This window comes from Oryctolagus cuniculus, chromosome 1 (genome assembly GCF_051225735.1).
Source record: "Oryctolagus cuniculus isolate XC-2025 breed Fujian yellow rabbit chromosome 1, ASM5122573v1, whole genome shotgun sequence".
Classification (NCBI taxonomy): Eukaryota; Metazoa; Chordata; class Mammalia; order Lagomorpha; family Leporidae; genus Oryctolagus; species Oryctolagus cuniculus.
In genome coordinates this window covers 238,390,061-238,414,402 of record NC_142867.1, presented here as the reverse complement: position 1 = coordinate 238,414,402, position 24,342 = coordinate 238,390,061, and the positions used below count along the sequence as shown (strand labels likewise).

Here is a 24,342-nt window from a genome sequence, read left to right as displayed (position 1 = left end):
GAATCCAGCAGTGAATCCCTCCGGTCCTGGGCTTTTCTTTGTTGGGAGGGCCTTTATAACTGATTCAATTTCTGTCTTGGTTATGGGTCTGTTTAGGGTTTCTGTCTTCATGGATCAATTTTGATAGGTTGCATGTGTCCAGGAATCTATCCATATCTGCTAGGTTTCCCAGTTTGTTGATATACAACTCTTTGTAATAATTTTTGATGATTCTTTTTATTTCTGTGGTGTCTGCTGTTACATTTCCTTTTTCATCTCTCCTTTTTTCTTTTTTTGGTTAGTTGTGCCAATGGTATGCCAATATTGCTGATTTAAAAAAAAAATCCAACTCTTCGTTTTGCTGATCTTTTATAGTGTTTTTTTATTCAATTTTGTTGATTTCTTCTCCAATTTTAATTATTTCTCTTCTCCTACTAGTTTTGAGTTCTGTTTGCTGTAGTTTTTCTAGATCCTTGAGATGCATTGATAGTTCATTTATTTGGTGCCTTTCCAATTTCTTGATGTAGGCACCAGTTGCTATAAACTTTCCTCTTAACACTGCTTTGCTGTATCCCATAAGTTTTGGTATGTTTTGTTGTCATCTTCATTTGTTTCCAGAAAGTTTTGATTTCTCTTTTGGTTTCTTCTGTGACCATGTTCAATCAGGAGTATGTTGTTCAATCTCCATGTGTTTGCATATGTTCTAGAGATTCCTGAGTTGCTGATTTTCAGCTTCATTCCATTATGGTTTGAGAAGAAGCATGGTATGATTTCGAATGTTTTGAATTTGCTGAGATTTGCTTTATGGCCTAATATGTGGTCAATCCTAGAGAAAGCTCCATGCACTGCTGAGAAGAATGTGCATTCTGCAACTATTTGATGAAAAGTTCTGTAGATATCTGTTAGGTTCATTCGGTCTATAGTGTCGATTATATCTGCTGTTTCTTTGGTGATTTTCTGTTTGGTTGATCTGTCCATTGCTGAAAGTAGGGTATTGAAGTCCCCCAATACTATTGTATTGAAGTCTAAGTCTCCCTTTAAATTCCTTAACATTTCTTTTAAATAGCCAAGTGCCCTGTAATTAGGTGCATATACGTTTATAATAATTATATCTTTCTGTAGAATTAATCCCTTAATAATTTTTTTACAGGCAGATTTAGACAGTAAGGGGGGGTCTTCCTTTCCATTGATTCACCCTCCAAATGGCTGCTAAGGCTGGTGCTCGGCACCGATCCGAAGCCAGGAGCCAGGTGCCTCCTCCTGGTCTCCCATGCGGGTGCAGGGCCCAAGGACTTGAGCCATCCTCCACTGCCTTCTTGGGCTACAGCAGAGAGCTGGACTGGAAGAGGAGCAACCGGGACAGAATCTGGCACCCCAACTGGGACTAGAACCTGGGGTGCCGGCGCCGCAGGTGGAGATTAGCCAAGTGAGCCACGGTGCCAGCCAGATCCCTTAATAATTATATAGGGCCTTTTGTGGTCTCTTTTAACAGTTTTTGTGTTAAAGTCTATTTTGTCTGGTATTAGGATGGCTACACCAGCTCTTTTTTGGTTTCTGTTGGCATGGAATATCTTTTCCATCCTTTCACTTTCAGTCTGCATGCACCTTTGTGGTGAGATGTGTTTCTTGTAGGCAGCAAATAGATGGGTTTTGTTTTTTAATCCATTTAGCTAGTCTGTGTCTTTTAACTGGGGAGTTGAGGCCATTTACATTCAAGGTGACTATTGCTAAGTAATGACTTTGCCCTGCCATTCTTCCAAAAATATTCCTAATTTATACTTTGAACTTCCTTTGATCTTTTACTGAGAGATTTTCTTTACCTTCTTTCATAGTGATGACCATGTTTCTGTGTTTCTGTGTGCAACACATCCTTAAGCATCTTTTGCAGGGCTGGATGGGTGGTGACAAATTCTTTCAGTTTCTGCTTGTCATGGAAGGTCTTTATTTCATCTTCATTAACAAATGAGAGCTCTGTAGGGTATAATATTCTGGGATGACAGTTTTTTCCCCCCTTAAGACTTGGACTATATCTCTCTTAGCCTGTAGGGTTTCTGATAAGAAGTCCACTGTGAGTCTAACTGGAGATCCTCTAAAAGTAATATGGCATTTCTCTCATGCACATTTTAGAATCTTCTCTTTATGTTTCACTGTGGTGAGTTTGATTGCAATGTGTCATGGTGAGGATCTTTTCTGGTCATGTGTATTGGGAGTTCTGTGTGTTTACTGTACTTGAATGTCCTTTTCTTTCTCAAACCCTGGGAAGTTTCCTGCTATTATTTCACTAAAATGGTCTTCTAGTCATTTTTCATTTTCCATGCTTTCAGGAACTCCTAGAACCCATATGTTAGTTTTTATTTTTTAAATAGTATCCTGTAGATTTCCAACAGTGTTTTTTAGTTTTCTAATTTCCTCTTCTTGTCTTTGGTTTGACTGTATACTTTCCTGTGCTTTATATTTTAAGTCCAATATTCTCTCTTCTGCTTCAACAATTCTGTTTTTAAGGCTCTCCATTGCATTTTTTAATTTATTTTATTGAATTCTTCATTTCATTTTGATTCTTCTTTAGGATCTCGATTTCATAGGAGAAATTTTCTTTCATGTCCCACACAGATTCCAGTAGTTCATGCATTTGCTTTTGATTACTTCTATGTAATCTTTTTTTGTCTTTTTTCTTTTTTTTTTTTTTTGACAGGCAGAGTGGACAGTGAGAGAGAGAGACAGAGAGAAAGGTCTTCCTTTGCCATTGGTTCACCCTCCAATGGCTGCTGTGGCCGGTGCACCGCGCTGATCCGATGGCAGGAGCCAGGTACTTATCCTGGTCTCCCATGGGGTGCAGGGCCCAAGTACTTGGGCCATCCTCCACTGCACTCCCTGGCCACAGCAGAGAGCTGGCCTGGAAGAGGGGCAACTGGGACAGAATCCGGCACCCCGACCGGGACTAGAACCCGGTGTGCCAGCACCGCAAGGCGGAGGATTAGCCTAGTGAGCCGCGGCACCGGCCTATATGTAATCTTATGATCAATTTTCATGAATTCCATTTCTTACATTTCTTCTATCTCATTGTCCTCACAATCTAGTATTGAAGTGTCATGTTCTTTTGGGCCATTATGTTCTTTTGGGTGTCCTGTTGTCCCCCTTATTCTTTTTTCTTGGATTGGTGCATTTGTTGTTTGGCATTTATGGAGATACTCATTGGTTTCTTCTTTTTTGTTGTTTTCTTAAAGATTTATTTATTTATTTGAAAGACTGAATTACACAGAAAGGAGAGGCAGAGAGAGAGAGAAAGAGAAAGGGGGGGAAGAGAGGGGGAGAGAGGGAGAGGGAGTGGAAAGGAGGGGGAGAGAGGGAGAGGGAGGGAGAGGGAGGGAGAGGGAGGAAGAGGGAGGGAGAGGGAGGGAGAGGGAGGGAGAGGGAGGGAGAGGGAGGGAGGGAGAGGGAGGTTTTCCATCCGATGGTTCACTCCCCAACTGGCCACAATGGCTGGAGCTGCGCTGAGCCAAAGCGCCGCCCCCCCCACCACCACTTTTTTCTCTTTTTTGCTGTGGCATCTTTTCTCTTTGTACTATGACTGTAAATAAGTGGAGTGTCTGTTTTCAGTGAATCTCCAGAGGCTTGTAGTGGGTGTGGTCAGAGAGCTTTGTTCAGCTCTAAAGGGTTAAGGGTGAGCCTAAGGTGACACACCCAGGTTTGTTGTGGTAAATCTCTCTCTCTCTTAATTAGAAGGGAGGTATATTCTGCTCTGCTGAGCTCCTCTCCTCAGTGGAGACTGGTGCGGGAGCGCTAGCCCCAGTGGGTATAATATTTGTCCACTCTGTCCCAAGGACCACACAAAGGATCTGTGCAGTCCTTAGTGTAAGTTCAGATTCCCCAACAATGTCTCTCACCAGGTAACCAGGAACCCCCAAGCTTGTGGCATCTCCCACTGAGACTGCTCAGAGTCCCAGCCACACCATGAGTCCTCCCCCACACTCTGTTTTTTTCCCCACAGTCCCAGTTCAGAAGCTTCACACAGTCACAAGCTCCAGACCCCTGTTAGTTCTCCCCACCAGAGTCAGGAGCTGGCACAGCTGTTACATATGTCCAAAATGGTGCCTGCTCTATCAGCTTGTTACAGTACAGCTGCTGTAAAGTGATTGGGGAGAGAGAAACATGTCCATCCCATCCTTTTTTTTTTTTCTTTTTTCCCTCCTCTTGTTTGGCTGGTACACTTTCCCCTAATGGGGTTCCAAGCCTGGTTCCCTCTAAGCTCTTCCTGCCACTTTTTTGCCACTGGCTTGGGCTTCTGTGGTCTGGTCTCATCTCACCTTCCAGCACTGGTACATAGGCTCTCGGCTTTGGAGTCCTAAGCTGTGGGCGCCTGTGTCCTCCACGTAGGTGCACCGTGTCCCTGTAATTTCGGTAGTTTCCTCTGCCATTTTTCCTCTTTCCTGAGATTACACAATCTCCACTTTTTTTGTTGTTGTTGTTTTTTACAGACAGAGTTAGACAGTGAGAGAGAGAGAGAGAGAGACAGAGAGAAAGGTCTTCCTTCTGTTGGTTCACCCCCCAAATGGCTGCTACGGCCGGTGCTGTGGAAAGCGCGCTGCGCCAATCCAAAGCCAGGAGCCAGTTGCTTCCTCCTGGTGTCCCATGCCAGTTCAGGGCCCAAGCACTTGGGCCATCCTCCACCGCTTTCCCAGGCCACAGCAGAGAGCTGGACTGGAGAGGAGCAACTGGGACTAGTACCCGGCACCCCAACCGGGACTAGAACCTGGGGTGCCGGCGCCGCAGGCGGAGAATTAGCCAAATGAGCCAAGGCACTGGCCTTAAATATTTACTTATTTGAAAGGCGAAGTTAACCAAGAGGAGGGAGAGAGTGAGAGCAGGAGGGAGAGAGATGAGAAAGAGATTGACTGATTTATCTTCCATCAGTTAGTTCACTTCCCAGATGGCCGCCAGGGCTGGGCCGGGCCAAAGCCAGGAGCTTCATCCAGGTCTCCCCTGTTGATGACAGGGGCTCAAGCACATGGGCTATCTTCTGCTGCTTTCTCAGGTGCGTTAGCAGGGAGCTGGACTGCAAGTGGAGCAGTCAGGACTCGAACCTGTACCCACATGGGATGCTGGCACTGCAGACACTGGCTTAACCGACTACACCACAATGCCAGCTTCTAAGTAAGCAGTTTTTCAACTTAAGTTGCTCACCCAGGCAGACGTGGAGGCAATAGTTATGGAGCCTAATTATTTATTCTTTTTTTTTTTTTTTTTTTTGACAGGCAGAGTTAGACAGTGAGAGAGAGACAGAAAGGTCTTCCTTCCGTTGGTTCACCCCCCAAATGGCCGCTATGGCTGGCGTGCTGTGGCTGGCGTGCTGTAGCTGGCGCGCTGCGCTGATCAGAAGCCAGGAGCCAGGTGCCTCCCCCAGTCTCCCATGCAGGTGCAGGGCCCAAGCACTTGGGCCCTCCTCCATTGCCTTCCCTGGCCATAGCAGAGAGCTGGACTGGAAGAGAAGCAACTGGGACAGAATCCAGCACCCCACGGGGACTAGAACCCGGGGTGCCAGCGCTGCAGGCAGAGGATTAGCCAAGTGAGCCACAGCGCCGGTCAATCTCCACTATCTTCTACTGGGCTAGAGCAGTAAGCTCCCTCCCTACTCTGCCATCTTGGAACCTCCCCATGGATATTCATTTTAAATTTTCTTTTCTTGTGCTGTCTTTTTTTTTTTTTTTTTTTAATTTATTTATTTTTTTATTTTTGACAGGCAGAGTGGACAGTGAGAGAGAGAGACAGAGAGAAAGGTCTTCCTTTGCCGTTGGTTCACCCTCCAATGGCCGCCGCTGCAGCCGGCGCACCGCGCTGATCCGATGGCAGGAGCCAGGATCCAGGTGCTTTTCCTGGTCTCCCATGGGGTGCAGGGCCCAAGCACCTGGGCCATCCTCCACTGCACTCCCTGGCCATAGCAGAGAGCTGGCCTGGAAGAGGGGCAACCGGGACAGAATCCGGCGCCCTGACCGGGACTAGAACCCGGTGTGCCGGCGCCGCAAGGTGGAGGATTAGCCTATTGAGCCACGGCGCCGGCCCTCTTGTGCTGTCTTTTGGCCATAGTATCGGAGTGACACTGGCCACCTAGAAGACATGAGGAAACATTCCCTTCCCTTCTACTTCTGGGAGGAACTTCAGTGTTAATTATTCTTCTGTATTCTATTTTTCTTATTGTCTCAAAATATATACAAGAAATTTACCATTTAAAAAATATATTTGTGAGGTAGGGAGGGAGGGAGGAAGGGAAAGGGGGGGGAGGGGAGAGGGAGGGAGAGAGAGGGAGAGAGAGGGGGAGGAGGGGGAGAGAGAGGGAGAGAGAGGGAGAGAGAGAGAGAGAGAGAGAGAGAGAGAGAGAGAATGCTGCCATCCACTGGTTCAATGCCCAAATGCCTACAACAGGCAGGGCCTGACCAGGCCAAAGTTAGGAGCTAAAAACTGAATCTAGGCCGGCACCGTGGCTCACTAGGCTAATCCTCCGCCTTGCGGCACCGGCACACCGGGTTCTAGTCCCGGTCGGGGCGCTGGATTCTGTCCCAGTTGCCCCTCTTCCAGGCCAGCTCTCTGCTGTGGCCAGGGAGTGCAGTGGAGGATGGCCCAAGTACTTGGGCCCTGCACCCCATGGGAGACCAGGAGAAGTACCTGGCTCCTGCCATCGGATCAGCGTGGTGTGCCGGCTGCAGCGCGCCGGCCGCGGCGGCCATTGGAGGGTGAACCAACGGCAAAGAAAGGAAGACCTTTCTCTCTGTCTCTCTCACTGTCCACTCTGCCTGTAAAACAAAACAAAACAAAAAAAAACAAAAACAAAAACAAAAACAAAAAACCTGAATCTAGCTCTCCCAATGTGGGTGGCAAGAACCCAATTACTTCAGCTGTCACCACTGCCTCCCAGGGCCTGCGTTACCAGGAAGCTGGAGTCAGAAGCTAGAGCTGGACATCAAACCCAGGTACTCCAATGTGGGACACAGGTGTCTCAATGGCTAGGTCAAACAGCCACCAAGACTTTGCCATTTTAAGCATTTTTCATTGTAGAAGTCAGTGGCATGACGTGCATTTTTTTAATAACGCTGTGCAACCATCACCATTATCCTCTCTAGAACCTTCTTAGGGTCTCAAACTGAAACTGTCCCCACTAAACACAACTCCCCTTTCTCCCCAGTCCCTGGCAACCTCATTTCACTACTTCCTGTCTCCACAGGTACCTTACACAGGCGGGGTCCCCACGTATGTGTCCTTCTGAGACTGGTTTATCCCACCCAGGATGATGTCCTCAAGGCTCACTCACATCGCGGTGTGGGTCAGAACGCCCTGCTCTCGAAGGCTGAGCCACTGTCCATTGCAGGTCCACGACCAATTTTGTCTGCCTGTTCACCTGTTGGTGGAAATCGGCTGCTTCCTCCTGGTTATCGTGGATAATGCTGCTCTGAACATGGGCTTGAGTTCCTACTTCTAATTCTCTGGGGTATATAACCAGAGTGTATTTGATGGATCATGTGAGTATTATAATTCATTTTTAACTTTCTGAGGAACAGCCATAGTATTTTCCATAGTGGTTGCATCATTTTACATTCTCATCACCAACATTACAAAGGTTTTAATTTCTGCACATTTTTAAAAAAGAATTACTTATGTATTTGAAAGGCAGAATTACAGACAGAGAAACACAGAAAGAGAGAGATCTTACACCTACTGGTTCACTCCGCAAATGGCCACAATGGCCAGGGCTGGGCCGGGATGAAGTCAGGAGCCAGGAGCTTCATCTGAGTGTCCCACGTGGGTATTTTCCCATTTCTTAATTGGTTGTTTCTCTGTCATCCAGTTGTAGGAGTCTTTTATATATTTTGATACTAAAACCTTATTTTATATTATACACACAGACACACAAACAATTTGCAAATTTTCCTCCAAATCCTTGGGTTCTCTTTTCGTTCTGTTGATACTGTCCTTTGGAGCACAACATTGTTTTGCGTTATGAGTAGTCCAATGTATCTTATTTTTTCTTTTGTTGTGATTTTGGTGTCAAATCAAATATTCCTTTGACAAATACAATATCATGAAGATTGACTCCCCGCCATGTTTTCTTCTGAGTTTTGAGGGTTTAGTTCCTATATTTGGGTCCTTGATAGATTTTCATTTTTGTATTGATGTAAAGGGTCCAACCTCATTCTTTTGCAAGAATGGATATCCAGTTTCTCCAATACCACTTATTGGAAAGACTATCATTTTGCAATTATTGGTCTTGGACTTCTCTTCATCTGTGGCTGTGGGTTTCTGATTCAGTCTTGCTGTAGGTCTATTCAGATTTCTACTTCTTTTTGGGCTAGTCATGGTAATGGGTGTCTCTCTGGGAATTTGTCTATTCTAAGAGCTAGGGTCCAAATGCAGGCTCACCCAAGATAGTTAACATCTCCAATTCCCCATTTCTTTTTTTTCTTCATTGTGCACTATGAAGATTATATCAGAATGGGATGCTGTTTTCACAGGACTCTACATAGTACCCAGCTGAAACCCAACCCAACGCAGTCCTGCCACTCTGCTGGAAAAATATCACAGTTTCATTTTTCCCACTTCTCTGTCAGAGGAGCCTGCATGGGTGACTCATCAGATCCAACCTGTTAGGGAGGTGCCAGGAGAGCTGAGCTTCCAGCCAACACCCTTCTGTGCTCCAGTTAAGAAGGTGCCAAGGTCACCCAAGGGTTATGACAGAGGCCCTGGGAACAAGACACGGAAGACAGTGGCCGCTGGCTTTTCAGATAAGTGACAGCTGCAGTCAAGGATCTTTCCGCTCGTCGTGGACAGACCCAGTGAGTGCCAGCCTGAGCATGTGGCTTTGTGTGCAGCTCTGCCCCTGCCACTGACAGCGGGGCCAGGCTGGGCTGTGTGTCCATGGGGAGGCTGGTCTGGTAGCACCAGATGTCTGTCAACAGCCTGGGGACCAATGTTCCCAATGCCCATAGGACAGCACCCTCCAGAAACCTGCCCTTCTTGCCTCCAGAGAAGAGAGGACCCCCACATGCCAGTCCCCCAGTCCCTCGCTTGATCTCACACTGCAGATTCCCCCGCTTTCCCCCTCTGCCCCAAACGCACTCCTTTCCTGCTGCGCTCTCTAACATCCACGGCCGGCAGCAGCAGAGATCTGGACATCTCATCTTCCCTCAAAGCCTCCCATTTCTCCCTGCTCCAGCTCCCTCGGCCTAGGCGCTAATGCTCGTGCCATGCATCCACCTTCCGCCTCCGTTCATGGGACTCTCACACCTGCCTTGCCCGCTCTGTCTCTACTTCTGCACAGAGACAGGCGACCACTGCTGGCCTCTCCCTGCTTCACCTCCTCGCCCCCAGCCGTCTCATGTCCTTACTCCTGGGACTCACGCTCAGGTTGGTCCTCACCATCAGCACCAGTGACATCACCACCGCTGCTGCCCAAGCTCTGCCTCACACCTCACTGTCTGCTCACACTGCCTGTCCTCCCAGCTCACCGTCTGCAACACCTGCATCCCCAGTGGTCTGTCCACACAGCAGCCTCCCAAGCAGCAGGTGTCTCCAGTTGGGTCCCAACACTAAAACCACACCCTTCTCTCCCCCTTACACTGGTCTGCGATATCCCAGACCACTCACCACTCATGGTGCCAAGGCATGGATGTGGCTGGAGAAAGCAGGCTGTGCACTCCAGTCCCACTGGACAACGACCACACCAACCTGAAGTTTCCTCCATGCTGCCTGCTGCGGAGGGGACCCACGTGCTCATGCCAGGCCTGCCCCGCCTCACACCACTGCTCTGGAACCCACCTCAGCAAGGGTTTTGTTTGCCCCAGGCCAGCAAGAACCACGCCTGCAAAGGTCACTGGCAGCTGCACCCCTCCACCCATGAGCTGTGCTTTGCCATCACCCCACTTCTGCTTCCCAGACACTTCATGGGTTTGGCCACCTCCTCCCTCAGACTATGAGCTCCTGGGGTTCTCCACCCACTTCATGGAGACTCCTCAGCTTCTTATCCAGGGTTAGGGTCTGCCTCCTGAGTGCCTGGGAGCCTTCCCTGTCTTGATACTCCTGAAAGTACAGCATCAGAGTCAGCTCCAGAACTTCTTACGACCCATAGGAGCCCATGTAGTCAGAGGAGCCCAGTGTAGTCAGAGGGTCCCAGTGTAGTCAGAGGTCCCAGTGTAGTCAGAGGTCCCAGTGTAGTTAGAGAACCCAGTGTAGTCAGAGGGCCCCGGTGTAGTCAGAGGGTCCCAGTGTAGTCAGAGGACCCCAGTGTAGTCAGAGGGTCCCAGTCTAGTCAGGTCCCAGTGTAGTCAGAGGTCCCAGTGTAGTCAGAGGTCCCAGTGTAGTCAGAGGGTCCCAGTGTAGTCAGAGGTCCCAGTGTAGTCAGAGGAGCCCAGTGTAGTCAGAGGTCCCAGTGTAGTTAGAGAACCCAGTGTAGTCAGAGGGCCCCGGAGTAGTCAGAGGGTCCCAGTGTAGTCAGAGGAGCCCAGTGTAGTGAAGGGCCCAGTGTAGTGAGAGGGTCCCAGTCTAGTCAGGTCCCAGTGTAGTCAGAGGGTCCCAGTGTAGTTAGAGGGCCTCAGTGTAGTCAGAGGGCCTCAGTGTAGTCAGAGGGTCCCAGTGTAGTCAGAGGTCCCAGTGTAGTTAGAGAACCCAGTGTAGTCAGAGGGTCCCAGTGTAGTCAGAGGTCCCAGTGTAGTCAGAGGGTCCCAGTGTAGTGAAGGGCCCAGTGTAGTCAGAGGTCCCAGTGTAGTCAGAGGTCCCAGTGTAGTCAGAGGTCCCAGTGTAGTGAAGGGCCCAGTGTAGTCAGAGGTCCCAGTGTAGTCAGAGGGTCCCAGTGTAGTGAAGGGCCCAGTGTAGTCAGAGGTCCCAGTGTAGTCAGAGGGTCCCAGTGTAGTCAGAGGTCCCAGTGTAGTCAGAGGTCCCAGTGTAGTGAGAGGTCCCAGTGTAGTCAGAGGTCCCAGTGTAGTCAGAGGGTCCCAGTGTAGTCAGAGGTCCCAGTGTAGTTAGAGAACCCAGTGTAGTCAGAGGTCCCAGTGTAGTCAGAGGGTCCCAGTGTAGTCAGAGGACCCAGTGTAGTCAGAGGTCCCAGTGTAGTCAGAGGGTCCCAGTGTAGTTAGAGAACCCAGTGTAGTCAGAGGTCCCAGTGTAGTCAGAGGGTCCCAGTGTAGTCAGAGGTCCCAGTGTAGTCAGAGGTCCCAGTGTAGTGAGAGGTCCCAGTGTAGTCAGAGGTCCCAGTGTAGTTAGAGAACCCAGTGTAGTCAGAGGGCCCCGGTGTAGTCAGAGGGTCCCAGTGTAGTCAGAGGACCCCAGTGTAGTCAGAGGGTCCCAGTCTAGTCAGGTCCCAGTGTAGTTAGAGAACCCAGTGTAGTCAGAGGTCCCAGTGTAGTCAGAGGGTCCCAGTGTAGTCAGAGGTCCCAGTGTAGTCAGAGGTCCCAGTGTAGTGAGAGGTCCCAGTGTAGTCAGAGGTCCCAGTGTAGTTAGAGAACCCAGTGTAGTCAGAGGGCCCCGGTGTAGTCAGAGGGTCCCAGTGTAGTCAGAGGACCCCAGTGTAGTCAGAGGGTCCCAGTCTAGTCAGGTCCCAGTGTAGTCAGAGGTCCCAGTGTAGTCAGAGGTCCCAGTGTAGTCAGAGGTCCCAGTGTAGTCAGAGGGTCCCAGTGTAGTCAGAGGTCCCAGTGTAGTCAGAGGGCCCAGTGTAGTCAGAGGTCCCAGTGTAGTTAGAGAACCCAGTGTAGTCAGAGGGCCCCGGAGTAGTCAGAGGGTCCCAGTGTAGTCAGAGGAGCCCAGTGTAGTGAAGGGCCCAGTGTAGTGAGAGGGTCCCAGTCTAGTCAGGTCCCAGTGTAGTCAGAGGTCCCAGTGTAGTCAGAGGGTCCCAGTGTAGTTAGAGGGCCTCAGTGTAGTCAGAGGGCCCTGGTGTAGTCAGAGGTCCCAGTGTAGTCAGAGGAGCCCAGTGTAGTCAGAGGGTCCCAGTGTAGTCAGAGGTCCCAGTGTAGTGAGAGGGCCCAGTGTAGTCAGAGGGTCCCAGTGTAGTCAGAGGTCCCAGTGTAGTCAGAGGTCCCAGTGTAGTGAGAGGTCCCAGTGTAGTCAGAGGTCCCAGTGTAGTGAGAGGTCCCAGTGTAGTCAGAGGTCCCAGTGTAGTCAGAGGGTCCCAGTGTAGTCAGAGGTCCCAGTGTAGTCAGAGGGTCCCAGTGTAGTCAGAGGTCCCAGTGTAGTCAGAGGTCCCAGTGTAGTCAGAGGTCCCAATGTAGTCAGAGGAGCCCAGTGTAGTCAGAGGTCCCAGTGTAGTGAGAGGTCCCAGTGTAGTCAGAGGTCCCAGTGTAGTCAGAGGGTCCCAGTGTAGTCAGAGGTCCCAGTGTAGTCAGAGGGTCCCAGTGTAGTCAGAGGGTCCCAGTGTAGTCAGAGGTCCCAGTGTAGTCAGAGGACCCCAGTGTAGTCAGAGGTCCCAGTGTAGTCAGAGGAGCCCAGTGTAGTGAGAGGGTCCCAGTGTAGTCAGAGGTCCCAGTGTAGTGAGAGGGCCCAGTGTAGTCAGAGGTCCCAGTGTAGTGAGAGGGCCCAGTGTAGTCAGAGGTCCCAGTGTAGTCAGAGGTCCCAGTGTAGTTAGAGAACCCAGTGTAGTTAGAGAACCCAGTGTAGTCAGAGGGCCCAGTGTAGTGAGAGGGCCCAGTGTAGTCAGAGGGTCCCAGTGTAGTCAGAGGGCCCAGTGTAGTGAGAGGGCCCAGTGTAGTCAGAGGTCCCAGTGTAGTCAGAGGGCCCAGTGTAGTGAGAGGGCCCAGTGTAGTCAGAGGTCCCAATGTAGTCAGAGGTCCCAGTGTAGTCAGAGGTCCCAGTGTAGTCAGAGGTCCCAGTGTAGTGAGAGGTCCCAGTGTAGTCAGAGGGTCCCAGTGTAGTCAGAGGGCCCCGGTGTAGTCAGAGGTCCCAGTGTAGTCAGAGGTCCCAGTGTAGTCAGAGGGCCCAGTGTAGTCAGAGGAGCCCAGTGTAGTCAGAGGGCCCAGTGTAGTCAGAGGGCCCAGTGTAGTCAGAGGGCCCAGTGTAGTGAGAGGGCCCAGTGTAGTCAGAGGTCCCAGTGTAGTCAGAGGGCCCAGTGTAGTGAGAGGGCCCAGTGTAGTCAGAGGTCCCAATGTAGTCAGAGGTCCCAGTGTAGTCAGAGGTCCCAGTGTAGTCATAGGTCCCAGTGTAGTGAGAGGGCCCAGTGTAGTCAGAGGGCCCCGGTGTAGTCAGAGGTCCCAGTGTAGTCAGAGGGCCCAGTGTAGTCAGAGGGCCCCAGTGTAGTCAGAGGGCCCCGGTGTAGTCAGAGGGCCCCGGCTCTTCATTTCCAACATCACTGTGGTGACAGTTGCTGCACAGGTTTCTGGGCTAGGCTCTATGTAGTAGGGACCCACAGGCATTGTCTAGCCCATAAATACACCCAATGCCAACAAAACCCACTCACATCCCCAGCCCAGACATCTAACAGGCATCCCTGTTCCCTCCCTTTCTAGTCCCTCAGCTACAGGCCCCCTACATTCCCACCTCAGAGACCGTCACCCACCCACCACCCCAGAAAACCGCAGGTCCTTGTTTTCTATTCTTTTTCTCTCATACCCATACACAGTCACGTCAGTGCCACCTCTGAAATGCAGCCCAGCCCCACCCAGTTCCTGTCCCTCCCTTTCTCTGGGCCATTGTCTGTCCACTCTGAGGCCATCTTCCTCACCACACCCAGAGGCCAGTGCCAAGCTGTGAGCAACAAGCACAATCACGTCACTGTCACACCCACTGGCCACGGTGCACACCCTTCTGGAAGCTGGAAGCTAAGGGCCCTCTCCCCAGAGGCCAAGGCCGGGGACAGGCGGCTCATCAGTGAGCAGCTGGTCCTTTCCAGGGCTGACGAGGTGGACCCAGGCCATCGACATGGAGTCAGCTTGTGACATGTCCTGGGTCTCAGTCATAGGCCCCAAGAGACGAATGTAGGGTCCCCAAGATGGACTGAGATGGGCAGGCTGGGGCACAGTGACTGGGACTTACCAGAAAGGAGCAGAGGAAGATGAAGGAGACGAAGTAAAAGTAGGCAAAGTCGCTGCCGCACTCGCTGGCATTGGAGTGCTCGTCGCAGGCCCGGCTGCTGAGGCACGACAGCATTATCTCGTGCCAGGCCTCCCCCGTGGCGCTCCTGCGGAGAGGGGCAGAGCTGTGAGGCCCAGCAGGGAGCCTGGAGGTCCAGGCTTGAGCTCTGTCCGGAGCCCTCACCCTGACCCTCACCCCCGAGGGAGCTGTGCCTCGTGGTTCTCTCTCTGGTCCCTGCCTGAGGGCTGTATGGGCGCCAATCCACAGAACAGATGGCTGTTTCTTCAGGAGAACCCATGGCGTGAGCTGATAAGGCGCTGGTCACTCAGGAGGGTCTGCTGCACCGGCCCCGGAAACCCCGCCTCCCCAGACACACGCTGTCACAGCCTTGCCTGCTTCAAGCCAAAACACCGGAGCCATCCTTGCCCCACCCCCCACCCCTGCCCTTAGCTCAGCACCTTCAAAGTCACCTCACTTCCTGCCACCCTGGGCTGAGCAAGACTCCCCTGAGCTGCTGTCATGGCCTCCACGTCATCTGCTCATCTCCCACTTTGTGGGCCCCCCTCAGCTCAGTCTGACCTCATCACTGCTCTCCAAAGCCCTCCAGCAGCTGCCCCTCCTCACAGCAGAGGCCCAGGCTCACATGCTGCCCTCAGCCTTATGAGGTCTCTGGCCACTCTGTCCACTCTGTCCACTCTTCATCTGGCTTCACTTCGCCTGGGTCCTTGCTCAGTCCCCTCCAGCCCCTCAAACGACTCAAGAACACGAGGCCCCGAGCAGCCACTGAGATGGACCTGGAGCACCAGGGGCCTGCTGGGGATCAGAGCCTGGTTTCTGGTCTCTGGGCACCTGTGTGTGTGTGACCAGACCAGGCAGCAGTCAGGCCGTCCGCACCCATGAGAGCCTGAGTAGGCTGCTGCTTCCGCAGGGCCAGGCCTGAGCCAGGAGTGTTGCCATGTGATGTGAAGCCTGGGGAGGAACAGCTTAGAGCTAAGGCTGACTTCTTGGTTTGCCTCACATCGCGTGGAGTAGAACGTTAAGTGAAGAAACAGAACTAGCATCACAGCTAAGGCACAGAAACACCACTGGGGAGAGTGCAGCCCTCGGGGGCTTGTTCAGGCTGCAGACAAACAGCAGCCAGAAGCTGCCTGCGGGCAGCGCAGCACAGCAGGCCTGGGCCTGAGCTCAGCCTCACCCTGGGAGCCCGGAGAACGGTCCAGAGCTGCAGGGCACACCTGTAGGCAGGGAAGGCTGCACACCCAGGGCTGGCCATGCAGCAGCCCGACAAGTGGTGAGACCCCAAGGCAGGGCCTGATGCCAATGCCCCTGTTCCAGGAACCCTGGCCAAAGCTCTACTCTTCCGTACTGGGGTTACTGGTGCTAGAACAAGGAGATGGAGGAGGTGGGGAAGTCCTCCCAACCCTCCTGTCTCTTCCATCCCCACTGGCAGGCATGCAGAGCTCTCTTGCTGGCACGCCTTCAGCAAGGAGTCTTGGTAGCCCTGAAGCTCATGCCAAGGGCATCTTGGCCTCTCTAGGCCCCACACTACTGCTTGGCATGGCCGTGTCCAGGAGCCAGGGAGCTGTGACCCTCAGGACAGACAGTGGAAGGTGAAGGTGTGTCCAGCCCTGGCCAGCTGGGTTCCTCGGGGCACCCAGTGGCTGCAAGTACTGTCAGTGGAAGGTCATCCTGCTGCCCTGTTGGTCCCAGGGCCAGCACAGGGAGAGGCCCTGCTGGGAACCTGCTGTCCTCCCTGCAGAGCGGGGATGAGGCAGTGCACAACACCCTGGTGATCCCCCGAGGGGCTGCCTGAGGCCCAGCACAGGCTAAGAGCCCTTTGGAGCGGATGAACAGGGAGAGGGAACTGGAAGCCAGTGGTCCCTGTGGCTGGGACCACCCCTCTCTGTCCCCTGCAAGGAAGCCCCCAGGACAGGCACTCACTGGCTGGGGCTGACAGACAACACACCTGAACAGCAACATCAAGGCCTGCAGAAACGTCCGGAAGTTATTGTGCCTGTTGATGCTGGTGTCATCGTCCAGGGCGATGTTCCCAAAAACCTGAAACGGGGAAGCAATGGCAACACTCAATGCTGGGTCCCTGGCAGGGGGACGGGGGTGGCGCTCTGCTGGAGAGCCACCACCCTGCAAGGGCTGGTGCATTCCCAAGACCCCTGCCCCACAGCTCAGCACACCCACTGCCTGGCCACAGATGCCACCTGGGGCCCGAAGCTGAGGGTCCGAGGAGTCCACTGTGTCTGAGACCAGAAGAAACTTCAGCACAGACAGCACAAAGAGCTTTTTGTCCATTTCAGCTGAGTTTTTCCAGAGTAAGAAATGCAACTGTACTTAGCCTAACACCTGGAATCTGGCTGGAAACCTACAGCTGTATCCAGGCTCCTAAACATGCACAGATCGAAACAGCAAACAATACGAATTTGTTTTGAATAGCATCAGATCTCAGCAAATTCAAAAAAAAAAAAGAACTTTTCAATTTCTGAAACAAGTTTAAAAAAGTTTTCAGTTGGTGCCAGCACTGGTGTGCTGGGCTAAGCCTCCACCTGCAGCACCGGCATCCCATTCGGGTGCCAGTTCAAGTCCCGGCTGCTCTACCTCCAATCCAGCTCCCTGCTAATGGTCTGAGAAAGCAGTAGAATATGACCCAAGTCCTTTGGCCCCTGCACCCATGAAGGAAACCCAATGAAGCTCCCAGTTCCTGGCTTCAGATAGGCCCAGATCCAGCCACTGTGGCCACTTGGGGAGTGAGCCAGTGGATGGAAAATTTCTCTCTGCCCATCTCTCTCTGTAACTCTTTCAAATAAAAAAAAAAAAACTAAAAAAAAGTTTTCTTTTTTTTTTTTAAATTTATTTTATTCATTCAAAAGAGTTACATAGAAAGGTAGAGACAGAGAGAGAGGTCTTCCATCCGCTGGTTCACTCCCCAGATGGCCACAATGGCCAGAGCTGCGCTGATCCAAAGCCAGGAGCCAGGAGCTTCTTCCAGGTTTCCCACATGGGTGCAGGGGCCCAAGGACTTGGGCCATCTTCTACTGCTTCCCCAGGTCACAGCAGAGAGCTGGATCAGAAGAGGAGCAGCCGGGACTAGAACCCGTGCCCATATGGGATGCTGGCGCTTTAGGCCAGGGCTTTAACCCTCTGCATGACAGCGCTAGCCCCCACAAAAAAGTTTTCAGCTAACTTTCAAGGTACTGACACTCCCCCAACCCTAACTCGCTATGGGGGCTCATCTCCCATCCCTAGTGCTGCAAAGTGGCCAAAGGCTGAGGGTTTATAATCGGGATACTGATTTATGTCTTTTATGTGATTTTTCTCTCAAATAGTTGACAAAGTATTCTTTAGCAAAATAAGGAAAATCCAGAAAACTCTGGCAAATTCAGTGATGCCATGGGTCCCAGTTCTCAGGGCCCTTCCTGAGTACAGAGTCTCCCAAGCTCGGGGGGGGGGGGGGGGGGCGTGCTGCAGGTGGCCACCAGCTCCCGGAGTGAGCGGCCCCTGCCCTGCGCCCATCTGTACAAGTGCCCGACATCCAGCCGCTGCTGGGCCATCACCGACACTGCGGTGCCTCTGCCCGGAGGGGGCTGTGGCTGCCCCTCACCCACGGGAGCCGTGATGCCTCAGTGCCCTCCACCATGAAAGCGTCTGGACAATGAAGCATGTGCCTGGCTCTCGTGGGGGCACCACAGTAGGTGTGTGGAGAGTGCAGTTAAGAGCTGAGTATTTTGTTGTGTGTTCTGAAATGCGTGTTCTGAAATCTGTGTTCTTGAAGGCCCTGTGCAGTGAGTGTTCCCCGAGTGTGAGCTGATGGCGGCCACCCGGCATCAGCACCAGGGGCCCGCAGGGGCCTCAGGCAAGGTTCAGTCCACACCGCCTTGCACCCACCTGCATGCCAATGATGGCGTAGATGAAGAAGAGCATGGCGATGAGGAGACACACGTAGGGCAGCGCCTGCAGACACACAGCCGTCAGCCGCGCAGCACCCCCAGCCGCCCTCCAGCTCCCTCGCCCCTCCCAGCCTCCCCTGCTGGAGCTGGGGACAGGCCCTGCCTCAGCCCCACCTTGAAGGACTGCACGAAGGTCCAAAGCAGGATGCGGATGGTGTAGCCCTGGCGCAGCAGCTTGATGAGCCGCGCGGCCCGGAACAGGCGCAGGAAGCTGAGGTTGATGAAGTTGTTCTGCGGGAAACAGGGTTGTCTCTGACTACCACAGGCACCCCTAGTGGTGCAGGCACATGGCCACCTCCCCACATCCGCTCCCCGAGCCCAAGGCACTAAAGAAAAGGAGCTAAAAGGCGAGAACAAAAGTCACCACTTCACAGTCTAAGCAGCAGTCAGCCACCAGAAAACCCTCCCAGGGTGAGGCCTGGCCCAACAACTGCTCCTCATGCCCCCCCACTCAGGGATCCTGCCCTCTGCTCAGGAGGCACAGAGGTGGAGGCTCTGCGAAGCAGCTCCCTGCCACCCGGCAGAGCTGGGCCACCTCTCACAGGACACAGCCCAGTGGTCCAGGTGCTTGGCCTGACCGTTCCTCCCATGCCCGCACTGGGCACTGTGCCTTTTTCTTCTGTGCTCAGTCCATGGAGCCCCTGCCTGCCCAGGACCCCAGTTCCTCCAGGGCTGCTGCAGCTGTCAGCAGACAAGTTACCACGAATGGAAGAACTCTCACCATGGAAGCCACTTCCGCAATCCACAGTCAGACAGGCCTCTCTGGAGAACCGCTCCCTTCTCCAAGGGGCTCAGAACTGAGCACAAAGATGAACCCACAAACCCCGGACTCCCAGCTGCCTGGGAGTGAGGCTTCTACTGGCCCCGGGGACCCTGCATTGTCGGTACATCCTGTGCAGGGGAGCGTGGCCCTGGGAAGCATTTGTGGACCCAGGCAGCTTCTGCTCAGTCTACGTCTATGTAGGGACCAGGAACCCACACACAGCCAGAGAGGCTTCCTGCCACTTTGGGTGTTCTAGATATGCAAGAAGCTCACAGGTGTAGTCAGGCTCAGTCATCAAAGAGAAAAGAGAACACAGACGCTGAGTGAGACGGCAGCAGCAGGAGTGCGCATGCAAGTGCAGAGGTACTGGGAGCCTGGGTGGAGAGGGGGCTCTGCCCCCAGGGCTGCCCGTCCTGGTCCTGCGGTCCTGGCCGGATGTGGCATTCTGGGAGGGAGCCTGGAGCTGTTTAACCTGCTTGTGTCCGGGGAAGAGACTCTCCATGTGGGACAAGCTGGCCAGGGACTGCTCAATGAATCCCGGGGATGCTCATGAGCCGGTGCAGCAGATCAGGGAAGGGGGCTCCAAAGTGCCTGGGCTGCTCCACTGGGTCTGTGGGGGTAGCACGATGACCACACAGCACCCACCTAGCTCCGGCAGCTACACAGACAACTTCCTGAAGGTAAGGAGGAAGGGAGACGGGACAGGGGCCACAGGAAGGGACAGGTGTTGTGCTGTGCAGAGCCTCAGGTCACCCAAACAAGCCTGCAGGACCAGGGCTCAGCCACATCCATCCATGGGGACTGAGGGGCTCCAGCAGGCCTCAGGAGAGGGTGGGGTGGGGACAGACGGGCAGCCCAAGAGAGCTGGGGGTTCACACGGTAACAACAGCCAACATCCAAGCACAGTGCGACAGGCTGGGCACCACTGTGCCAGCCACATGCAGGATGGCAGGAAAAGCAGGCATCACCTCTGGCCTCAGCTGCCTGGGAGGTGGACATGCCCCCCCCCCCCCCAGGATCCACGGTTTCTGTGGCACAGGAAGCAGTAGCTCCCTTTCCAGGCCAGGCCCTTCCTTGTCCACCTAAGCTGAACAGGAATGGTCTAGAGCACCCCAAAGGGGCTCCACGCACCCCTTGGCTGACGTACCCTGAAGGAACGCTGGTCCTTAACCCAACAGACACACTAGGGGCAGCCAGGCCCACGGGGTGGGGGTAACCCAGGAAAGGCATCGGAAAGTGCACCAAGCACCACATGGCACTGCCCCCCAGAGGTGATGACATCTCCTACATCCAGGCTCACCCCAGCCTCTGGCTGGAGTCACAGAAAAGGGAGGGCTTTGGTGCTGAGCGCCTGCAGAGGATTTGATCCAGACTTGAGGACGCCCACTGGAGGATGAGGTCTGGCTGTGGTCAGCAGGCACCCCGCTGTGGGAACACCCACTGATTCCCTCCCCCCAGTGGAGACACCCCGCTGACCCCCTCCCCCTCAGTGGGGACTCCTGCTGACCCACCTCCCCACAGTGGGAACACCCACTGACACACTCCCCCCAGTAGAGACACCCACTGACCCCCTCCCCCGAGGGGGGACTCCTGCTGACCCGCCTCCTGCCCCGGGGGGGGGTCTTCATGCACATACACATCACTGTGAGGAGAAGGGAAGGGGACGTGCGGGGGCAAAGGCTCCCACTAACGGAAGGCTGAGCCCACAAAGGAGGCACCGCCTGAGCATCGCCTCCTCAAAACCCAAGATTTCCTGCTCCAGCCGTGAAACCTTGCTAATAAATATTCACTTTTTGTAACAAGAATCTCAGATACCTGCAGCTTTAGATGAATTTCCACAGCTGCCACCAAATGTCTCTGCTCTCACTCCAGATCCCTAAGGACCTGGAAGGAGTCTTGGTTGGCACCTGCCCCCTGCACCAGCTTCCTGGCCAAAGGCACAGCACAAGCTGTGCTGTCAGCTGGGAAAGGGTCCCTCCCTCCACTCAGGCCCTGCAGAGTTCCTGAATCACGGTGACAAAAATCGCTCCTGACCCCCAGGAAGGGTCTGTCAGGAGGGGCAGAGGCTACAGGGGCTTTGCCAGGGCCACTCAGGGAAAGCTGAACCTTCTTATTTGTCACCACGATGGGGACACAGAAGAGGAGAGAAGACTGCAACAGAAGCCGTGGACGCAAGGGCTCTTAGGCACAAACCGTCCTGTGACATCTCAAGTCAAGTCCCAACAGGAAATCTCCCCAAGGCATCATCCCACCGCCCACTCCAGAAACCCCCGGAACCACTCAGCTCCTGGGAGGGCCCGCAGCACCGCTGCTGCCTCCCCAGGAGCTGGGGTGGGGCACAGGAGGCCAGAGGTGAGTCCAGCCACACAGAGCGCAGGGTGCAGAGGACAGCGGAGCAGGCAGAGCAAGGTGAGCAAGAACCACTTAAAGTCACGAAACCAACCCTTTCCTGTATGTGATGTTTTCATGGATGGACATTTGCGGGTTATTGACAGATTGGGGTGGTTTGAGCAGCGGCACGCAACATACAGACGGAGACATGGGTTTTCGCATTGTATGTTGGTTGGATGGCGTGAGTCAGCAGGTAGGTTAGGGTACGTCAAGAACAAAAACAGGAAACAAAAGAGAAGATGAGTCATCAGAACAAGCAACAACTCAAACTCTGAATACTTCACTAGAAAATCTCCAGATCTGCGTAAACTGCACGTTTTTTCTTAAAATGCATCAAATCAAAACACAGCTTGAAATCTGGGCAATGCAACAGGGTGGCATTCATTTGCATTCTTGTTTATAATGCAAATCCAAAGATGACTCACAGACACTTGTTTTTTATTTCCAGGCAAAGAAATCAATGTCAGTTTTATGCAAGTTTGGAGCCCTCTCCCTAGGTGCCCTGGCTAAGACTGTTGCTCTATTTCGATTTTAAGTTGAAGATGGAAACTGACACTCATATTTTTGCCCAAGAAAAAAAAGGATGTCCACGAGGTAAACAATGAAGTGGCTCTGGATGAGAAGCAGACAGACAGACGACCACAGCAATCCGTGACGCCTCCTTTGTCTCCTCCAGGCGCACAGGGCCACGGCCTGGGCGCCAAGGGCAGTGGTGGCTACTGAGGAGCCGAGCTGTCAGACCAGCTGGCTTCTCAGAGCAGCAAGGCTTGACGGTGGAGGCCAGGGAGAGCCTGCTTGAAGCAGGGCCCGACCTAAGCACAAGCAACCCAGAGGGCAGACAAAGCACTCAGCTGCTACACTGCAGGAGCTGGCTGCCTTACACCAGGGCCACGCTGCATTACTGGGACATCAGCAAGGTGCCCCTACCTGCTCCCACCTCTCCCCGAAGCCAGAACTCTGGACCTCCACCCACTCCGGGAAGAAGAAACTCCCATGAATGTCCCCACAGCTGTGACCGGACCGGGTTTCCGAGGGGAGGCCCACAGGCATGAGGAGCTCCTCTAGGAAGCCACCCTGGGGCTGAAGCACAGCAGACACCGGGAGACACCACTGCACCGTGAGGGGATGGCAGTTTCCGGCTTGTTTGCCTGGATTACCAGATCATTAACTTTTAAAAACAATGAAACATACCACATGAACAAGAGAATATGTAAAAATATCCTAAAGAAAATAAAACAAATAGAAAGGAACACCGGGTGGGTGTTTGGCTACACTGGGGTGCCTGCATCCAGCTCCCTACTGCCGTACCCTGGGAGGTCAGGTCAAGTAGTCAGGTCCCAGCAACCTGTGTGGGAGACCCAGATGGAGTTCCAGGCTCCTGGCTTCAGCCTGGCCCAGCCTTGACTGTTGTGGGCATCAGGGAGTGAACCAGCGGGTGGGTGACTGACACACACATACTCTTTCTCTCTCAAACACACACACACAGGATGCCACTACCACTTCTGCAACCCTTCCTGACCGTGTCTCCATCCCTCTTCTCTGGATTTGAAGACTGCTCTTAATTTTTTAATGACTGCTTGTCTTTACGGTTTTACCATAAACTCACCGAGTGCGCTGTGCTGCCTGTTACTAAGCTCGGTAACGGGGTCACCCTGCGGCACCTTCTCTGCCTGTGTTCTGACAGCAGGCAGACACTGCTCCACAGAAAGACCTGCTCTGTCTTTTCTATTGCATGTGGCACTTCCTCCTACTGAGGAGCACAGAGCAGTCAGCCACCGTGAACACCTGTGGGGACCACCTTCAGAGTCAGCTGGGTAAATGTGCTCTGGGACCCCCCACCCCGCCGGGCTTCCGGTTGCTCTACCCACCAGGTTCTGCCAAACTTCCCAAGACAGGTACACCAATGGGGGCTCCACACCCTTGCCAATACTCAGCATTGCCGGAATTTCCAATGCCTGACAAACGAGCGTATTATCAGTGGCATCTCAATGCCATTTCAGGGTGTATTTCTCTGATTACAAATAAGGTGGAGCATCTTTCCTTATGCTAATTGTCCATTTGCATATTCCACTTTGAAACTGGCACAGCCTGGCTGCTCTCACCTCTATTTATTTATCTAGGTGCCAGAGGGTCCCAGCCCCTCACTGATCCCATGCAGTCTCATGGATCAGAAGCCATTTTTTGCCAATCCCAATTCAACGTTGCTGACCTCACTCTCTCCTCCACACCCCGACCCAGGGTCCAGCTGCAAGGGATGGCCAGACTTCCTTTGGGAAGGCTGACAGGAGACTCCAACCTACTGTGTACAAACTGTACCTGGAGCCTCCCAGCGGACCCATTCTGCACTCTGCACACACTCCTCATCCCCACCCTTCCAAGTGCTCAGGATGGGAAGCCTGAGGCCATCCTGGCTCCTCTTCCACACCTGTCCCTGGCTGGTCCACTGGTCTGCTCTCCAGCTGCACCCAGCCCCAGCAGCTTCTCACCCCCTGCACTTCTCACCCTCCAGGCCTGACACTGTATCCACCTCTACATCTGTCTCTGAGGGACTCAGCTCAGGCCAGGAGCACCAGAGACTTCGTGTTCTGCACGTGTTCTTATTTGTTGTCACCTGACAGAGCACCTGGCCTGCTCGGTGCACCCAGAGCCCCCCCGCAGACACAGCCCCAGCCGCTCATGGCGCGGACATCCTGAATCATACACCTCCTGCCCTCTCTCACACCACCATTCCCCCCAGATAAACGACTGGCACTGAATTATTCATGACCACCCCGAACTGGAGTACGCTGCTTCCTCCCCTGCCCCTGTTCCACGTTCTCAAAAGAGAAGCCAGAGCTACATCTCAAAATCCACATCAGACCACTCCTCTACACAACCCACCACCCGCCCTACCTTACTGACTCTGGAGAGCACAGCCCTGCTCTGATGGAGCTGCTCGCCCGTACCCAGGCCGTTCACCAGCCCCTCCCAGGCACAGGCACAGGACAGGCACGAAGAGGGAAACTGTCTGCAACTCCTCAGTTACAATCGGGCTCTGTACGTCTGCATTAACAGACCAGTCCCATCCTGAAGTCCTGAAGGTAACTTTTTTTTTCTTATTTTTTTTATTTTTTTTTTAACTTTTATTTAATGAATATAAATTTCCAAAGTACGGCTTATGGATTACAATGGCTTCCCCCCCATAACGTCCCTCCCACCTGCAACCCTCCCCTT

At 53.1% G+C, this 24,342-nt stretch overlaps 1 protein-coding gene and 1 long non-coding RNA gene across 15 annotated transcripts in view; one reads left to right on the top strand and one right to left on the bottom strand.

Annotated features, from left to right (window-relative positions):
* CACNA1B (calcium voltage-gated channel subunit alpha1 B) overlaps nucleotides 1-24,342 on the bottom strand; it is a 201,815-nt gene that overhangs the window by 34,334 nt on the left and 143,139 nt on the right. For 13 of the 14 annotated variants that reach the window (XR_016229208.1, XM_070068094.2, XM_070068043.2 and 10 more), the window contains 4 exon segments: nucleotides 18,090-18,206; nucleotides 17,914-17,979; nucleotides 15,983-16,074; nucleotides 13,978-14,122 (listed from right to left, as the gene is read on the bottom strand). Coding sequence is in view for 13 of the 14 variants with exons in the window: in XM_070068094.2 (XP_069924195.1) it covers nucleotides 13,978-14,122; nucleotides 15,983-16,074; nucleotides 17,914-17,979; nucleotides 18,090-18,206 (420 nt within the window). In the remaining variant the exon portion in view is untranslated. 14 annotated transcript variants of the gene reach the window in all.
* LOC149128933 (uncharacterized) lies at nucleotides 18,251-24,295 on the top strand. Its single transcript, XR_016227240.1, has 3 exons — nucleotides 18,251-19,418; nucleotides 20,876-21,147; nucleotides 21,578-24,295. It is a non-coding gene; the product is annotated as an uncharacterized LOC149128933 (long non-coding RNA).